Here is a 20,119-nt window from a genome sequence, read left to right on the forward strand (position 1 = left end):
ATTTGGTTAAGAAATATTTAAAGATACAGCTACTTATCAATTCCAACATCAAGCCTTCATGAAACAGAATTTGAGAAACACTGGCCTAAACTGAGTGCTTTTTTATTTTATGTTTTGGTAACTTTTGTCTTTATTGAAAGTAAATAGTAAAAAAAACAAAACAAAAAAACAAAAAAAAACCTAGTTTTTACAATATTTAGCTTAGGAAGCTAGAAAAGAACAGCTCTCTACTTGGTTGTCTTCCTTCCTTCTGTTCTTATAGGAATTAACCACCATGACCCCATATCAAGCCAGCAAATAGTTGTGATCTGTAATGTGAACAGCAAGGGTAATATGAAGTACCATAGTCATTCCTCTGACCAGTGGCAAGTTTCCTCAAAGTAAGGATGATTCGGCTTCTAAGGGATTCTTCTATTGTTGATCTGCTTATACACAGAGGACCTTCATTTAACAGAGAGCAACTTGGCTGTTGCCCATTCATACATCTTCCAGTCAGTTAAAAAGGAGCCTACAAATTCCAACTACTTAGCCAAATGGAAAAAAGTCTCTGTTTACAGAGAAAACACAAAGCTCGCCTCTTCTCTGTCATTATGCCGACCAAGAATACTTAGCAGAACTTTTCCACTTGGGTATCCAAGTTAAGACTATCAGTGTCTCTGTCTCTTTACTTGAAATTTAAACATTTTAGAGACATTCTGTAGGGAAAGCTACTGCATGCCTTTTCGAAAAGGCCCAAATAAATAGTTTGGGGGGTTTCCATCTTGGGAATGAGATATTTGTTCAAGGAATTCTAATAAACGCCCTATTTAAGTGCACTGTTTCTTCCTTAGCAGGCAGAACATATGGAATGCTAAGGATACAGGAAATAGCTATTGATTGTGGGTTGGGGAAGGAGATTGTAACAGAGTGGACACCCTGATGTACAAACTTGGACTTATTTTCCTTATTTCCTTCAACTATGAAAAATAATTCTAACAGCAGTGTAGCTAAAGAACTCTACTACTGGTCACTTTATTCACTTCATATAATGGAAAAAAGCACTGGTTCTGGATTCGGGAGACCTGATTTGGGAATCCTGCTCTGCTGCTTCCTAGACAAAGTCATGTCACCTTGTGAGGCTCAGTTTTCTTAGGTATAAAATAAGAGTGTTAGATGAGATGATTTATAAGGTCCCCTTCATCACTTAGAGGCTATAAAAAGTCCATGGAGCAGAATAGTGCAAGAGAGGAAGGAAAGGTCAGAGAAATATAGGAAGAAACATGGAGGAATGAAGATGGACTAGATAGCAGACCCTTGTACCCCTAAGTGCCACGTATTGAAACATAACCAGATTCTGATTGAACTTGGCCTTTGGTCACTTGCTACCAATAAATTCAGTCTCTATTTTGTTGAAGTAGAAAAGCCAAGTGAAAGTGAATAGAATACAGATATATTGTCTTTAATTGTCTCCAAGAAAACATGATGCTAAGTGAGTTTGGTGACTCCTATAGGAATTATGATAAACAGGTAATAGCCTAATTGGATTATATAGCAAAGGATCCTTGATATTACAATAATGCTACTGCAAAATGAAATTATTAGAAATAATTTTACATGGGGCATGCCCGTACAATGCTAGTACGTAGTTGAAAAATAGTCACTCTGAAGAAAAATACTCGAACTGGAGGGGGACAAAATACTCTGTATGATTTAGAAGAATTTAGCAGCTTAGCTAGCCCTTCCCCTCATCTCACCACCTTCAACTAGATAACTTTTATTAAGCACTTTTCTCATAGCATAAGCTTCAGATGATTCTTGTAAATAAACTCCCAATCAGTGACCCATTTATAGCTATCTCAGAATAGGAGAATCACAGAATGACCAACCTGTTTCCCATCTTCTACATTCATTCTTACTCCATTTTGGGAGTGTTTCATTTGTTTTTTATCTTTGTATACCCAGTGCATGGCATGTGGTGAGGAGGTACTTACTAAATGCTTTTTGATTAGTTCATTAATTGATTAATGGATTGAATTTAAGGGAAGAAAGATGAGGGAGACATTTATTGTTATGTCACTGCCACCACTTTCGATTTCTTTAACATGTTAGTAATAAATACCTGAAAATTGTTTAGATTTACCTTTAATCTGAAATTGAACATTTATTACTGTGTTGAATTTTAAAAGACTAAGAAGTTGCTTTTCTCTTTCTTTCCTTTAAATGTACAACCTTGATTTTCTTTCCAAAATTACTTCACTTCTTTTACCTTAAGTCACTAACTTTTTCATCGTGTTGGGATTTAGAAAGAAGTCTAACCCCTGAGATTCCCAGGGGTCAGTAATAGAGCCAAACCTTTAACTGCCAATACTTCAAGAGAATGTGCCTCCTGCGAGGGTGGAGGGAGATCTTGAAGAAGGAAAAAAAAAGGTCCCTGTGACAATAAATTTTTCAACTACATCATCATTCAGAACACCATGATTTTGGGAACTTTTTCAGACTCAATTTTTAGTTATTCTAATTGGGAGCCTTATTGAAAATACATGAATAAATTCCAATTGCCTTTTATTTAGAGAAATCATTTTTCCATTTTAAATGGTATTGTTTGAAGAAGATGGAAAAAAGAAAAGAACTTGGCAAAGTACTGTATTATTAGTGACATATTGGCTACAGATGTGCTGGTTATATCTATGTTTTCTTATAGTGATTAATTTTGAAAACTGCCCACAAATTACACATGAAAATCCAGGTAACATTCTTTCCAAGAATATGGTTAAATTTTTTTGAAGTTATTACCAAATTCTATACTTTTCTCATAAGTAGATGATTGGCACATGCTAATTTGTCAATTGTGTTGTTTTAAAAGCAATGCCTGATAGTAGCCTTTCATTGATTCTGTATCATTCTAAGTGTTTTAAGCAGGTAGTCTTTGAAAGTACTAGTGAATTGTTAGAAAAGATTGCCTTTTCTAGATAATTCTTAAGAAAATCAAGCAGTTTTTATAGAGGGAGGTGAAAACTATTAGTGGTGCCTTCCTAACTTGGAACCTTTAAATATTTGAAGCAGAGAGTGAAGATCTTAGACACAATATGCAGGAAGTATCAAAAAAAAATTAGAAGAAAAGTGACACGAGGGTAAGTTTGAACTTTGGAAGCAGAATTAAGGATAAGGTAGAAGAGAGTCCCATGAAGAAATCTTAACTGAAGAGAAAGGAAGCCAGGCCCTAGACTAAGTCCATGACTACAGGGATAAAGACGGAAGGAACAGATTTAGGTGTCGTGAAGGAAAAGTACCGGCCTTTGGCTACATATTTGCTAGGTGGAACAACTACTGATAATACACACGTATATAATGTATATACATTATTTATAGCTATAGTATGTACATGCGTATAGAAATATAGATATCTAGTTACCTACTTATAGATACCTAGATATTTATAGCTAGATAGATATCTATAGCTAAATAGATATCTAGATCTATCTATCCATCCATGCATCTATCTATCTATCTTTCTATCTTCCTGTATATAATCTATCTAACTTGTCATTTGTTGTTCCACTTAGTAAATATGTTACCATATGTTGGTGCTTTTCCTTCATGACATCTAAATCTGCACCTTCCATCTTCATCCCTGTCGTCTCAGATCTAGTCTAGGGCCTGGCTATCTTTCTCTTCAGTTAAGATTTCCTCATCGATCTCTATGATTCCATGATTCCCACATGTCTCTCTTCTACTTTATCCTTGATTCTTCTTACAAAATTCAAACTTAACATTCATGTCACTTTTTTACCTGAAAGACCTTTTGCAACCTCCTGAATATTGTGCCGAAGATCACATGTGTATATATGTATAATATACATACATGTATATATATATATGTATGTATGTGTGTAGATAGATAGATAGATAGATAGATAGATAGATAGATAGATAGATAGATAGATAGATAGATAGATAGATAGATATTCTTACTTGAGAGTTTGGTAATATATAGGAATTGTTATTGTAGAGGAAATGAGACCTGGAGATGAAACTTACAACAAAGCTGAATATCTTCATCTTCATTCTTTTCAGTTGGTGTTAGGATTTATAATTTGAAATGTCTTATAGATGTAACGCTATATAGAACTGGACAAAGTATGAAAGATAAAAGAAAGGCAAGTAGGTACTAATATTATTTGTGAAAGATGGTTGGTATACAACACTCAACAATTATTTGCTAAGTGCATGTAGGTGTTACAGGACACCATACTAGGCAATGAGTTACAAGTATAAATAAGATAAAGTTCTTTCTCTCAAGTATCTAGCAATCTGGTATATGGGAAAATTTGTGTGGACAATTAACTATAATACCAAATAAATATTTTAAGGGTTTTTTCCAATGAAGAAGTTAGTAAATAAGCTTTCATTAAGCACTTACTATATGCCAGGCACTGTGCTAAGCACTGTGGATATAAAGGGGAAAAAAACCAAATAAACAACCAGTTCATTTTCCCAAGCAGCTCATAGTCTAATAGGGTAGACAACATGCAAACAATATGTACAATTAAGCTATCTACAGGCTAAATGGGAGATAATCAACAAGAGAGACAGTGTTGTCATTAAAGGGTATTAGAAAAGGCTTCTTGTAGAAGATAGAAATTTAGTTTGGATTTTAGGGAAGCCTGAAAGGGCAAGAGGCAGAGATGAAGAGGGAGAGAATTCCAGGCATAGGGACACCCAATGAAAACATGTAGATTTAGGAGATAGAATGTCTTGCATGAGGAATAGCAAGATTACCAGTGTTACTGGATCAAAGAGTATATAGGAGTTGGTAAGATATAAGAAGACTGGAAAGACAGGAGAGGACCAAGTTGTGAATGACTTCTAATGCCAAAGGATTTTGTATTTCATGTTGGAGGTGATAGGGAGTGACTGGAGTTTACTGAATTGGGATCAGAGGTGTGATGGTGAGATTAACATTTTAAGATCAGTTTGACAGCTAGGTGGAGGACTTGAGGCAGGGAGACCAACCAGAAGGTTATTGCAATAGGCCAAGTTTGCAGTGATGAAGGCCTGGAGCATATATGAGAGATATTATGAAAGTAGAATGAACAGGACTTGGCCAAATGTTGGACATGGAGGGGATGAGAGACTGAAGATCAAAGATGATACTTAGGTTGTAAACCTGGTGCCCTTGATAGTAAAAGGGAAGTTAGGAAGATGGGAGGATGGGAGAATTTGGGGGGAAAGATAATTTTTTTAATTTTCTTAATCCTTGTGATTCTTTTTTTTAAATTTTTTAAATTAATTTATTTTGAATAATCAATAATCACTTCCATATGCTTTTGAGTTTAAAATTTTCCTCCCTTTCCCTCCTCACCTCCTTCCCCAAGATGGCATGCAATCTGATATAGGCTGTATGTGTATATTCCTATTAAACATATTTTCACATTAGTGATGTTGTAGGTAAGAATTAGCACCAATAGGAAGAACTACCAGAAAGAGGAAACAAAACACAACAGAAGAAAAAAAAGAAGAGCATCCAAACTCCACAATTCTTTCTTCTTTGTGGATAGCATTTTCCATCACGAGGCCTTTGGGGATGTCTTGGATCCTTGTATTGCTGAGAAGGGTTAAGTCTATCAATATTAGTCATCACACAACATGGCTGTTACTGTGTACAACGTTCTCCTGGTTCTGCTCACTTCACTTAGCATCAGACCATACAAGTCTTTCCAGGTTTTTCTGAGTCATTTCTTATAGCACAATAGTATTCCGTTACATTCATATACCACAACTTGTTCAACCATTCCCCAGCTGATAGGCATACTCTCAATTTCCAATTCTTTGCCACCACAAAAAGAGCTGCTATAAATATTTTCATACATGTAGGTCCTTTTCCCATTTGTGTGATCTCTTTGGGATATAGCCCTAGAAGTGCTATTGCTGGTCAAAGGGTATATACATTTTTATAGCCCATTGGGCGTAGTTCCAAATTGTTCTCTAAAATGGTTGGATTGTTTTGCAACTCCACCAACAATGCATTAGTGTTCCAATTTTCCCACATCTTCTCCAACATTTATCATTTTCCTGTTTTGTCGTGTTGGCTCATCTGATAGGTGTGAGTGGTACCTCAGAGTTGTTTTGATTTGCATTTCTGTAATCAATAACGATTTAGAGCATTTTTTCATATGACTATAGATGGCTTTAATTTCTTCATCTGAGAACTGTCTGTTCATATCCTTTGACCATTTCTCAATTGGGGAATGACTTGTATTCTTATAAATTTGACCTAATTCTTTATATATTTTAGAAATGAGGCCCTTATCAGAGACACTGGTTGTAAAAATTCTTTCCCAGTTTTCTACCTTCCTTCTAATCTTAGTTGCATTGGCTTTGTTTGTACAAAAATTTTCAATTTAATATAATCAAAGTTATCCATTTTGCTTTTCATAATGTTCTCAAATCTCCTGTTTGGTCATGAATTCTTCTGTTCTCCATAGATCTGATAGGTAAACTATTCCTTGCTCTTCTAGTTTGCTTACAGTATCAGCCTTTATATCTAAATCATGAACCCATTTTGACTTTATTTTGGTATATGGTGTGAGATTTTGATCTATGCCTAGTTTCTGCCATACTCTTTTCCAGTTTTCCCAGCATTTTTTGTCAAAGAGTGAGTTCTTATCCCAGAAGCTGGTGTCTTTGGGTTTATCAAATAATAGATTACTGTAGTCACTGACTACTGTGTCTTGCATATTTAACCTATTCCACTGATCTACCACTCTATTTCTTAGCCAGTACCAAGCAGTTTTGATGATTACTGCTTTATAAAACAATTTAAGATCTGGAATTGCTAGGCCACCTTCCACTACATTTATTTTCATTAGTTCCCTTGATATTCTGGACTTTTTGTTATTCCAAATGAATCTTGTTATTATTTTTTCTAATTCTATAAAATAATTTTTGGTAGTTTGACATCTATAAGAAGAGAGAGCATTCAAGGCATGAGGGACAGTTGGTGCAAGGGTGCAGACATGGGAGGTGAAGTGTTGGTTTGGAAGAACAGTGAATGACTAGTGTAACTAGACTGTAGAGTGTGAGGAGGGGAATAAAGTGTAAGAAGATTGACAAATAGAGTTTTCAATGCCAGAGAAGACTTTATCTTTTGTCCTGGAGGTAATACCCTTGGAAGCTAGGAGCCTCTTCTTAAAAAAGCTATTAAAGTTTTGACTTGGAGCTCAAATTTTGATAATATTGCCCATTAGTAGTCTCTTAATTGTATAACTCTACCAATACATGCATTTTAAGGTAACTATGATATATACAATAAATTGTAAATGCAGGAGATCTTTTGCTTGGTAATAGATATTTTTTCATTCACAAATTTATTTGATTATGTAGCTAAGGGAAACCCTTAAGTATATGCAGTTTGGTAAAATCATCATCTTTTTATTGCTAAACCTTGATTGAGTATATACCACCTTAATGCTGCAGAATGTTTGATAGCTGCAGTTTGGCATCAGGTTTTTCTTTTAGTGAACTGCAGTTATATGTCTCACTGAGTCCTTATTTGTTCCTTAGGAAGGTGACAATATTGGAGGACCCTGATCAGAACATTCACCTGAAAAATCTATCTCTTCAGCAGGCAACCACTGAGGAAGAAGCTTTGAATCTGCTCTTCTTAGGAGATACCAACAGAATGATTGCAGAGGTAAGGATATTATTGTATTTTGAAGCAGTAGTGGGGCAGGGTAGAGTAGTTAGAAATAGCCTTGTTTAACATCCTCATTTTTCAAATGAGAATATTAAGGTCAGAGAAGTTATGCCTTTCCTAAGGTTTCTATCCACTAAATATCAAAGCCAAATTATGAATCTAAGAGCCTGGGCTTTGAGTGCTGTCCTCTTTCCACATGACCATATTGCTTCTGTATTGGTAGAACACTGAGAATTTATTTGCTCAAACACTATGTTAAAGTATCCCAGAATTTTACTTTGGAATCTGGTTCTGTAGAATGAGGAGAGGGTGAGGGTGGGGAAGGTTGTTTTCTGTGCTATCAAAGTCACCACCACTACCATCAAAGTTGAAAGTAGAATTTTATCAGCATCAATCCAAAAATCATATTGGGTAATATTTTACCAAAAGTTGGAAATTATTGTTATATTACTGTTCTAATTGACTCTCAACTCGAATTTTCGAAGAAGCATATTTATGTATTCTGAACTTGTTTATCTTATGTTACAAATGCTTAGGGAACCATGAGTTTATTTCTTAATTTTCATTGTAGGAAACTTTCATTTTTTTGATTTTCAAAATGTATGGGTCTTGTTTTTCCACTTGCCCATTCTTGCTGCTTTGTCTTACCAGTTTGATTGTCAGTGATGTTATTATTATCAGTTGAACCTAATCAAGACATTAATTAGAGCACATGGCTTAAAGGGGTTTCCTGCCATTTAAGTCTGGTCCTTCCCTATGTAGCTTAACAAGAAGCAGCTTGTGGGACACAGAATGCAGCTTTTATTAGAACTTAGAATATGGAACAGAAGAAGAGAGAAGTTCACAAATGCCCTGAAAAACCCAAAAGGGTGGTGCTGTCCCCATGTCACAGTCAATTCCCTTCATTCTCTTTCCACCTGTCACCATGTAGAGTGATGAAGTCAGAGTCATAAAACTTTAGAACTATAAAAGTGGTCCCTCCTCTTGCTTTAACTCCTACAAAAGACCCTGAGCCTATCCTCATCACAAACCATAAAACCTGCTAGTGATTATGTTAATGCACATGTCGACCATGGGGCTCTGCAGAAGGAACCTAATTTTAAAGAGGCAAAGGCAAGTCAAACTTGTTTTGAACTAATGATCAAAGCTCAGGATCTTAAGTAAGGCACACAAAACACACAACAAAGGAAAGAATTGTATGATTTCAAGGAGCAATGTACTTTAGGACTCATCATTTTGGCATGTAATTATACAGCCTAGACTCAGTGCCAGTATGGTAGATAACTTCAGGGAGCTGAAGTGACTGCATATTCACACTGGGAGTGGCCACACTCTACACCAGCCCTCACAACCGTCATCCAGGGAAGTAATTCCTGTAGAAAAGGGGCCAGGCATCCCCAACTGCCAACCAACTGCCATCCTAGGCAAGTTGCCATCCTAAGGCATGCCAGCCTTACTGAAGCAGCAGAGGACATTGAAAAAGAGACAAGAGGCAGCATGGGCCAGGCAAGTCATACCACTGCCGCCACCTTGGCCACCATCAGACCCTGATGCAGATAGCCCAGCACCCTGAACCTGAGTCTTGGGAATGGCAATTCTTCTGGCACAGTGCTCTCATCCATCATGCTGGGAACCCTGTGGAGATTCAGCCTGGCCACTGCTCCTACAGGTACTACAGCCACAGCTACCAAAGACCCAGGAAAGAAAGTCTTTATGACCAAAGTCCTTGGCACTGTCAAATGATTCTGTATTGTAAGCTGATAGGTTTGTATCAGTGGAAATGTCACTAAAGAAGAGGTATCACCATCTGCTTTGCAGCTGTAGCCAAATGATCATGGAACTCTTCCATCTGACTCACAGCTAAAACCTTCCGTATGTGTGGTTCTCATTAATGTCCTCATTAGAATGGAAGTTCCTTGAGAGCAGAAGCTATCTCTCTTTTCTAGTTGTATCCTCAGTATTTTGCACATAGGAAATGCTTATTAAATACTTTACTCATTCATTCATTCATTCATTCATATTCAGAAATATTTGGTGGCTCTTTTGGTAGCTTCTGTCTCATAAATGGTTAGGAAGCCCTCTGTTCTGATCTACTTAATAAGCAGGGTTTCAGCATTTTGATATAGCTTCATTTACATGAGTAATCAGTGGCTAGCACACTGGGCTTGGAGTCAGGAAGACCTGACTTCAGATCCTGCTTTGAGACACTTACTAGCTGCGTAAACTCAAAAAGTCACTTCTTTTTGTCTTGATTTCCTCATCTGTAAAATGGGGATAATAATAATACCTACCTCCTCAAGTTGTGTGGGTCAAATATTTGTAAAATGCTTAGCACAGTGCTTGGCACATTGTAAGTACATAATATATGCTTGTTGCCTCCCTACCTCCCTCCTTTAGTTTTCATCCTCCCTCCCTTTTCTTCTTCTCTTCTCCTTCTCTTCCTTCCTCTCTCCCTCCTTTCCTTCCTTCCTTCCTTCCTTCCTTCCTTCCTTCCTTCCTTCCTTCCTCCTTCCTTCTTTCCTTCCTTCCTTCCTTCCTTCCTTCCTTCCTTCCTTCCTTCCTTCCTTCCTTCCTTCCTTCCTTCCTTCCTTCCTTCCTTCCTTTCATTCCTTTCTTCCTTCTTCCCTGTCTTCCTCCCTGTTTTCCTTCCTTCCTTCTCCTGATGATTGGTAGCATGTAAGAAAAGCCCCAAACCAATGTCACTGGCACTCTACTTCTATGAAAGCAGATCTCTAGTCCCCAATTTCCTGTTCTAGAATGACATCCTAGCTCAGTCAGATTTGGAGAGACTTAGGCCACCTCCTCAAGGATTAAGTTTCTAAATCTTGAATTCTTTTTGAAGAGTTCCTCTATTTTATTATATAATCACATTTAGATGGATCTGGGATACATCTCATTGATGTGGGTATTTATTCCCTCTGCCAACAAGGTAGATCACGTCCCATCCATAATGTCCATAGTTCTTGTCTCTGACTGCTCATCAATTTGCCATACTCTGTTCTCATGATGTGCTGGGAACTTTCTTCACTTTTTGTTAATGCTGTGAGGATACCAGGGCAGCACATGACCTAAGCTGACCAGCAGTGATATCCTTGAACCCATCTTCATTTTCATTCACACATTTTGTAGACAACTTCTTTTGTTCCATTTCTTCTTCAGAAGTCCTCATTTGTAATGTGGTAGAACCAACTTATCCCCATCATGCAATTTTCCACTGTCCTCTAAATGATTCATATGTTTTATCTTTTGGAGATAAGAGTACCACGGCTTGAACACAGACCATAATAGTGGTAGAGTTTCAAATACTCTGATTGATAATGTCTGTTTTCTACTTGTAAGTTACTTGATTTCAGCTTTTTATGATATAAAGGGATGCAAGAACCCAAATTTACTTGGATGTACACATTTAGAAACGTAAGTACTGAAATTCAATCCTCACCCAAAATATCCAAAGACATTTTCCGTCAGTGACTAATATTTTTCTAGTGATGGTATAAAACTCAGGAGCCTGAAGACCAGTACCAAGGCGGTGGTTAATATATTCTAGTTTTTCTAATTGTTTTCTTACCATGGGACCTAATTTCTTCAATGCTGATCTAATATCCCTCAAGTCTTAGGCTTTGTAGCTTGCTATTTGTGTGAATATAATACTCAGAATTGATACTTCATGTTATATTTGTTAAGTGAGGTCAAGTTTCTGGATTCTTAAAAAGCTTACATATTGAGAACTGTAGTCATCTCTTCTGGATACTGTAAAAGATATTTTAAAACATAACTAAAAAGCAATTCTCATTCCTTTGGAATATTTTATCATTAAGATCCTTAGTAAGACAAAAAACTATGCTTTGGATGACAACCTAGTTGTCAAAATGCAATTTGTGTAACTGCAGAATGAGCTTACTGGGATAAAAAGAACATACTAATCAGTTTTTCAAACTAGGTTACCAACTTCCCATTTATACAGAGACAAATTCAGAAGCTGCTATGGTAACCAGAAAACATCTGCAAAACAAAGTCTGGATGCATAGTATACAAAGGGAAATTCTTTTTATTTTCATGTACTTTAGTCATTTTCAGGAAAAGTTATTAAGGGCAGATTTATCCTTTTTCTACTTAATTCAAAATTCTGAAATAATTTCTACAGTTCTATTTATATCTTGCATTAAACTTAATGCCTTCTTTCCATAAATGGTGTATAAAACCATCTGAATCCTCCCTGCTACTAGGCATTCCTTCTCCTCTGCTCTTAATAATTCCTCACAGTGGCTGTTTCAAATGTTTTCTTACTCTTCAAGGCACCATTTGTACCCCCTTACACTCAGTTGTAGCATTTGACCTAGTGTTCCATTTCACAGAGAGTGAAGCCATCTGAAGGGAGCTTTCTCGATTCTCATCCTCAGCTTTTAGGCATCATCACGCATTCTAGCCTTCTTTCCTCCTTTCTCAGAGGCATGAGTTTCTTTGCTCCTTACTAAGGGTGATTCTTCTCTTTCTGTGTCCTTATTCTTTTCTTCTCCTGCATCTAGGACTTCAATCCAGTCACCCAGAGCTAGAGGTGTCCTAGGAATCATCTATTCTAGTTTTCATTTTACAAGGAGGAAATAGAGGAAAGAAACTTAAAGACAAGAACTAAATGCTTCTATTTTCTCTACCAAGAAAAATAACCTTTGCATTGGAATGACAGAACAAAAATGACTAAGAGGGAATTTATGCCCCAAATAAATAATGCGACACCTAGGTGCCCTTGATAAATTCAAGGATCAGATGAATGATATCTTCAAGTACTGAAAGAACTGGCAGGTGTGATTACAGAGCCACTGTCAGTAATATTTAAAAGATCATGGAAAACAGGAAAGATAATGCAAGAACGGAGAAGGGCAAATGTTGACCCAATTTTTTTTTAAAAAGAAGGAAATGTAAGGCCTGTAAAACCCTTATTTAAGGCAATAAACTTGACTACAGTTCCTTGGAAAATTCTATGATAAGTCATTAAAAATTGTTGGCATTTGTTGGCAAACGTCTGGAAAGGGAAAAAGTATGATTACAAAGGACCAGTATGACTTCATAAAAAAAAATCATTCCAAATTAACCTCATTTCCATTTTAGATAGGATTACTAAAGTCATGTATGAATGATATATTGTGGATATATTTTACCTAGATTTTAGGAAAGCAACTGATATAGAATTTTATACATTTTGTGGAGAAAAATAGAGTGGTATTGACAACATGAGATTACAATTAAATAGATTCCAAACTGGCATGGTGGCTGAACTCCAAGAGTAGTTATTAATGGTTCTCTGGCAATGTGGCACAAGGTCTCCAGTGGATACTCCAGGCTTCTGTACTTGGCCCTATTTTAATATTTTGTCAATGACTTGGACAAAAGCACAGATGACATGCTCATCAAATGTGTAGATGATCAAAGTGGGGAGGGATAGCAAATACACTGAATGAGAGCAGGATCCCAGATGATCTTGACAGGCTAAAGCATTGGGATGAATCTAAGAAGATGAAATAAATTAGAGAGAACTGTAAGGGCATAAAGAAAGCCAGTTTCTCAAGTACAAGATCAGGGAGGCATGGTTGGATAATAATGGTTCTTTAAAAGATTTTGTATTTTAGCAAGATTAATATAAATCAAAGGTGTAGTTTGGCAGCCCAAAATGCTGATGCAGTCTGGGGCTTCATGGAGAGAGGCAGAGCTTCCAGAAATAGGGTGATATGGTCATATTGTATTTCTCCTTTGTCAAATCTTGTTCAGAATATTGTGTTCAATTCTGGGTGCCACATTCTAAGAAGGACATTGATAGACCAAAGAATATTCAGAGATAGGCAACTAAGATAGTGAAGGGCCTTGAGTCCAGGTTACATGAGGATCAATTGGAAGAACAGGGCATGAGGATGGGGCATAGAGCTAAATGACAGCTGTTTTCAAGTATTTGTTGTTTGTCCTTCATTCTCAAAGAGGACCATGATATCAAGGAGGTGATGTCATGACATGCAAGTGAATTGGATTTAAGTGAGGGAAGGCTGTGAAAAGTCACGATTCTCACTTTTTCCTCTGGAGTCTTCTGGGTCCAGTGGCAAGATGTAGATCAGGACAACTGGAGATGGCCCAGGATACAGTGGAAGACCTTGGTCTTTTTAAGGTAAAGTCTTTCCCAGGTCTCCGTTAGAGGTAATGCCCATTCAGTGATTAAGGCTAGGTAAGAAGTGAGGCAAAGAATGCCCTCTTTGACCTAGTTTTAAAAAAAATCGATCTGGGAGGGGAAGACCCTCAGAGTTTCTGGTCAAAACAGAAACAATTGCTATTTATGTTCACTCAGGCATCAGGGCCCAAACAGTGACCACTAAGTGGGCTTGGTCTGGGACCTATTATTAGCCAATCAATGAGAGCCAGAGTGAATTGGGTTTAAGGCATAGTCCTTAAGAAAGAAATCTAGGCAATAAACTCCAAAATATCTTTCCAGGTTTCAGTGATCAAAATTTGCATTCCTTAGGCAGAGCACCTTCAGGTAAGGGTATGATACCATATATGGACAGAGGGAGAGGAAAGAGGAAAAGAGGAGAGGAGAGGAGAGGAGGAAGAAGAAAGGAAGAAAGGAGCTGAGTTGTCCAGTTGGAACTGGCCAGTTGGGTCCCCAGTGGGGTGGCTCGTGCTACTCACAGTTGTTGTTTGTCCTTTATTCTCAGAGAGGGTCATGATATCAAGAAGTGGATGCCATGACTTGCAAGTGAATTGTATTTAAGTCAGGGGGGCTGTGCAAAGTCACCAATCTCACTTTCTCCTCTGGAGCCGTCTGGGTCCAGTGGCAAGATATAGATCAGGACTACTGGAGATGACCCCCTCAGGCATTTGAAGGTCTATATGGAGGAATTCACCTTGTTCTTCTTGGTTCCAATGGGCAGCAACAGCAGTAACAGTGGATGAAAGTTTCAAAGAGGGAAAATTAGGCTTGATATTAGGAGAAATTTCCTAACAATTAGAGTTGTCCAAAAATGCAGTGCCTTATGAGGTGGTAGTTCTCCCTCTCTGGAGGTCTTCAACAGAGGTTGGATGACCATTTGAGAGCTATGTTATCGTGAGAATTTCTTTTGTGTGTACATTGAACTAGATGGTTGTTGAGATCTCCTCCAACTCTCAAATTCTGATTGTGACTAAAAATACACAGAGAGGCAGTGTGATATGGTGGGGAAAGCTTTATGCTTGGAATCCAGAGAAATCTGTGTTGGAATCCCATTGCTGACACTTGCTAGCAAGTATGGTCATTGGCAGTTGACATCCTGTGAGTTTTCTCATCTATAAAATCAGGTTACTAACGCTTGTAGTATCTACCTCGTGAGGCTCTTGTGAGGCTCAAATGAGATGATATACCTAAAGCACTGTGCAAACATTTAAGCTTAAATATAGGTTATTATAATGTTCTAGAATTCCTGAAAGGGATTTCATCTATCCAACAGCTTTCATATGTTTTATAAATATTTTTATAAAAATTTTCATAGTATGCCGTCTGTCCTTTTGCTTTACCTTTAAATAAAAGTCTCATTGGTTTCAACTAAAGGACTCACTATGCACTACTTATTTTGATGGGCATAGAAACTGTACCTGTGATTTCAATGGTTTAAGGAACTTCTTGGTCAGGAAACTCTATCAGTGCAGATCAGCATGGTCTAGTCATAGAGAAATTAAGTCACTTGCCTACGGTCATACAGCCAGGGTGTGTTAAAAGCAGGACTTGAACCCAGGTTCTCCTGGCTTCAAGGCTGGCCTTTTATTCATTATTACACATTAGCTCTCTAAAGAATAAATAATTATTTATTCCTTCTGCAGGAAGGAATGTAATTTTGAATTTTCCCAAAATGCAATTTAGAAGCAAACCTGTTGAAACAAGGTATGTAACTCTTGTCAAAATGTGAGGGCCAGGGAGACCTGAGGATGATGGGCCGGGGAGAAGGGTATAAGAGGGAGTAGGGTGCAGTTCATGCTAGAATTAGCTAAACAGCTGTTCATTGGACATTCTGTACAATAACCTATAAAGTACAGAAAGGAAATAGTAGCCTTATTGTGTGGCTGTGTTTGTTGACAAGTACTCTTTCATTTCTAATGCTCGAAGACATAATCTCCTTGTGTGGTATGAGTAGGAAACAAGGAGATTATGGTTGTAATTAACGTTGAAAAATCATGTTCTACTTAACCATTTAAAGTCTCACTGGCTAACATAGCACCAAACTTCCTACTGGAATTTTGGATGGGAAACATACTAGTTATATTGACTTCATAAGGTCAAGTCTCCTTGAGGGTAGAGACTTCATCTTATCCAAAATTTCTGTCTGCCTCTGTGCCTACCACAGTGTGCTGTGCATGCGCAGCAAGAGTTTGACTTAATAAATGAAATCTAAAGAGTTCATTCTGAGGCTTCTGCATAAGGGGAGTACAAAATGTAAGTAAAAGTGCCAGTCTTGCATTGCTCCCATTATCATAAGAATGGTGGTTTCCTTTGCACTGGGTTCCACTTTATATGGTAGTGTGAGGCCAACATCCTTCTAGAAGATCTCAGCTTCTTTACATCACCTGCTTTGTGTAATCAACAGTAAGTCAACATAATGTATTTAGTTCTCTGGTGTAGGTAGGGTCTTCTTTTAGACTTAACAGGCGTTAAGAGATGATCAAGACATGGCCCTGCCCTTTCATTATTATAGTCACAAATACATGTAAATATTGAAGATAGGAACTGAGTGTGGCCTGAGGTGTTGTTCAAGTGGGCTCTTTTGATAGAGATCATCCAGTCCTGGAAACACTAAGTGACACTACGTGACACCCATAAGGTCGAAGACCAGAATTACATAGTGAGCAACTACCTTGCAGTGGTTTCTCTTGGTATGATATTCTTTTAATATCAGGCCTCCATTGGAGCACATTGTATTTTCACTCTTTTCTGCCCAAACCTAAGGCTAATAACTAAAAATCTGAAAATTACATGGCAATAAAGGTATACAAATATAGCCTTATTTATTGCTGTCAGTCATAGTATATGCTTTAACAACTGTAAACTAAACTAAAATTTTGAGCACCCTGTATATCTTCCTACCCTTTATGAACCCTCATACTTCTATCATTCTTACCATCATTTCTTTGTAGAATAAATGATGGTGAATCTCCCCCACATCATCCATGAGACATTTTTTGATCATTCATCTGTTTAGTACCTGTCCCTCCTGAATTTATTTTGTCTTACCTTGTATATATTTTGTATTTTTTATGTGTATATTGTTGGATCCCAATCTTGACCCTACCCAATAGAATTTAATAGCCTTGAGGGTAGGGCTTATTGTATTTTGTCTGTATCCATAGTGCCTGTAATAGTTCCTAGTAGGTGTTTAATAGCAATATTAACTGTCAGCATAAATAAAAAATCTACACTCTAAATCCCCAAAATTATTTTGACTCTTTTTTTTGGGGGGAGGGGTGAGATCAGTTTTTGATCTTTCACATCTGCTCTTTCAAATGGCAAATAGAGAGCTTGCCTCAGAGCCAGTCCCACTCTCACCCAGACTGCCTCAGTGACCATGGGAAAGTGCTTTGGGCCACTCTCTAAGACTCTAAGCTTCAGAGAAGGCATTGATTTTTATTGATAGGGGAAGTTTCCTCATACAGTGAAATTACAAGTCCACTCCCTATCCTTGTCAATCAAACTACCAAAAGGTTATCTTATAGAGCTTTTGTTGTTGTAAGTCGTTTTAGTCGTGTCTGACTTCATAACCCCATTAGGGTTTTCTTGGCAAAGACACTAGGGTGGTTTGTCATTTCCTTCTCCAGCTCATTTTACAGATGAGGAAACTGAGGCAAACAGGGTTAAGTGACTTGCCCAGGGTCACATAGCTAATAAGTGTCTGAGACTGAATTTGAACTCAGGTCTTCCTGATTCCAAGCCCAGCACTCTACCCAGTACTCCATCCACTACACTACCTAGCTGGTCTGTTTTATAGAGCTAGAAAAAAAATAATACAATTCATCTAGATAATCAAAAGTTAAAGAATCTCAAGGGGAATAATAAAGAAAATGGGAAGGAAAGGGACTTAGAAATATTGCATCTCAAACTATATACTACAAAGCTGTCATCATCAAAACAATTTGGTATGATTTAAAAATAGTCTGTGGAACAGATTAGGAATAAAGACCCAGAAGCAAATAAACATAGTAAGCTAGTATATTATAAACCCCAGCTACTGGGGTAAAAACTCATTATTTAACAAAAACTGCTGGGAAAACTGGAAAGCAATCTGGGAGAAATTAGGCTTAGACTAACATTTCCTACCATATGCCACAAAAAGAGCCAAGTGAATATAACATCTAGATATAGAAAGTCACAATATAAACTAATTAGAGGAACAAAGAAAGTGATACTTTTTACAAGTATACATAAGAGGAGAGTTCTTGACCAGACAAATCTAGTATCATAGAGATAAAATGGACAACTTTGATTATATAAATTTGAAAGATTTTTTTTTGCACAGTCAAAATCAATGCAGCTAAAATTAGAAGAGAAAAAATTAACTTGGAAAAAATCCTTGTGGCAAATTTCTCTTTAAAGGCTAGATCTCCAAGATGTATAGGAAACTAATTTAACTAAATAAGATCCATTCTCTGATAGATAGTCAAAAGATCTCAAGGGAAGAAATCCAAGCTATCAACAACCACATGGAAAGAATCTCTAAATCAGTAAAGACAAGAAAAATATCAATTAAGATGATTCTAAGGTTTATCCTCTTACCCATCAGATTGGCAAAGATAACAAAAATTTACTATTGGTAGATGTGTTAGGTGGTCAGACAGTTCTGGAAAACAATTTAGAACTATATCCCAAAAGTCATTAAAAGTTCATCTCTAACAACTAGTAGGCCTACATCCACCAAGAAATCAAGAAGAGGGAAATTAACAATATGTACAAAAATATTCATTTTGTTGTGGCAAAAAATTAAAAACTGAAATGATACCTCTCGAATAGGTAATTGCTAATTAATTTATAATAAATGAGCATAATGGAATATTATTATGCTATAAAAATTATGAAAGGGACAGATTTCAGAGAAACCTGAGAAGTCATATGAACCAATGCAGAGAACAATTTACACAGTGACTACAACATTATAAAGGAAAGTACTTTTAAAAGACTTAAGAACTCTGATCAGTTCAGTGACCAACCATAACTCCAGAGGCCCAATTATGAAGCATGCTTCCCACCTCTTGACAGAAAAGTGATGGACTAGAGTTGCAGAATGAGAAATACATTTTCGGACATGATCAATGCATAGATTTATTTTTCTTGACCATGCTAACTTGTTAAAAGGAATACTTCTTGGGCAGGGTTATTGGAGTTGGGAAGAAGAGGTGGTAGTAATAGTGAAATAGAAAAAAAAGAAAAAATTCATAAAGCATTCAAAGAAAATTCACAGAAGAGATTAGGAGGTGGTTTGGAGGGTAGAACAGAAAAAGAGAGCTGGCTATGGAACCAATGTGCCTGAGATTAAAAATAATAATAATAATAATAACAATTAGGTAATGAGTTTCACAGTTTTATTCAGTTTCAGCAGCTGGGTGGTATAGTGGATAGAACACTTAGACCTAGAGTAAGAAAGACCTGAGTTCAAATTGAGCCTAGACACTTGATAGCTCTGTGACCCTGGGCAAGCAAAAAACAAACAACTCTCTATTTTCTTCAGTTTCTTCATCTGTAAAATGGGGATTATAATAGCACCTACCTCCCACGGTTGTTTTGAGGATCAAATTAGATAATATTTGTAAAGTGCCTCGCAGACTTAAAGCCTTATATTAAGTGTTAGCTATTCTTATATATATTCCTCTTAATGTTTAGGGTCTGCAAAGTTGAGAATAACAACAAAAAAATTTGAATTAAGAAATTTAAATACAATTTAAATTTTTTCCCAGGAGGAAAAAATGGCATCCTCTTTTCTTTCAAATATCTTGAGAATTAATACTTCAATGTCTTCAAAGTTATGTCATGCCCAGTGCAGACCTCCTCAGCTAGGAAAGAAAGATATGAAAGACAATTATCAGCTTGGAAAAAGAGATACAAAACCTTACTAAACAAAATAACTACTTGAAAATTAGAATTAGCCAAATGGAAACTTATGACTCTCTAACACAATAAGAAATAATAAAATGAAGTAAAAAAACCTGAAAAAATAAAACAGAATATGAAATGTCTCATAGGAAAAACAACTGAGCTAGAAAATATATCAAAGAGCAATAATTTAAGCATAGTTATACTACTTTAAAGCCATGAGCAAAAGAGGGGGAAAAAAAGAGCACAGATATCATATTTCAAGAAAAAAACCTGTCCAGATATCTTAGAACTAGAGAGCAAGGTAGAAATGGAAAGAATTTGCCAGAAAGGATTCTGGGAGTAGGTCAGAAAATTCT

The 20,119-nt window shown here is 36.8% G+C and overlaps 1 protein-coding gene across 2 annotated transcripts in view; it reads left to right on the top strand.

The window, feature by feature from the left end:
* KIF6 (kinesin family member 6) overlaps positions 1–20,119 on the top strand; it is a 477,193-nt gene that overhangs the window by 120,212 nt on the left and 336,862 nt on the right. For both annotated transcript variants that reach the window (XM_020999471.2, XM_020999469.2), the window contains exon 6: positions 7,543–7,672. In XM_020999471.2, the coding sequence (XP_020855130.1) occupies positions 7,543–7,672 (130 nt within the window). The remainder of the gene's footprint in view (positions 1–7,542; positions 7,673–20,119) is intronic.

The sequence above is a fragment of the Phascolarctos cinereus genome, unplaced genomic scaffold (assembly GCF_003287225.1).
Source record: "Phascolarctos cinereus isolate Bilbo 61053 unplaced genomic scaffold, phaCin_HiC Scaffold_5;HRSCAF=322, whole genome shotgun sequence".
In the NCBI taxonomy this organism is placed as follows: domain Eukaryota; kingdom Metazoa; phylum Chordata; class Mammalia; order Diprotodontia; family Phascolarctidae; genus Phascolarctos; species Phascolarctos cinereus.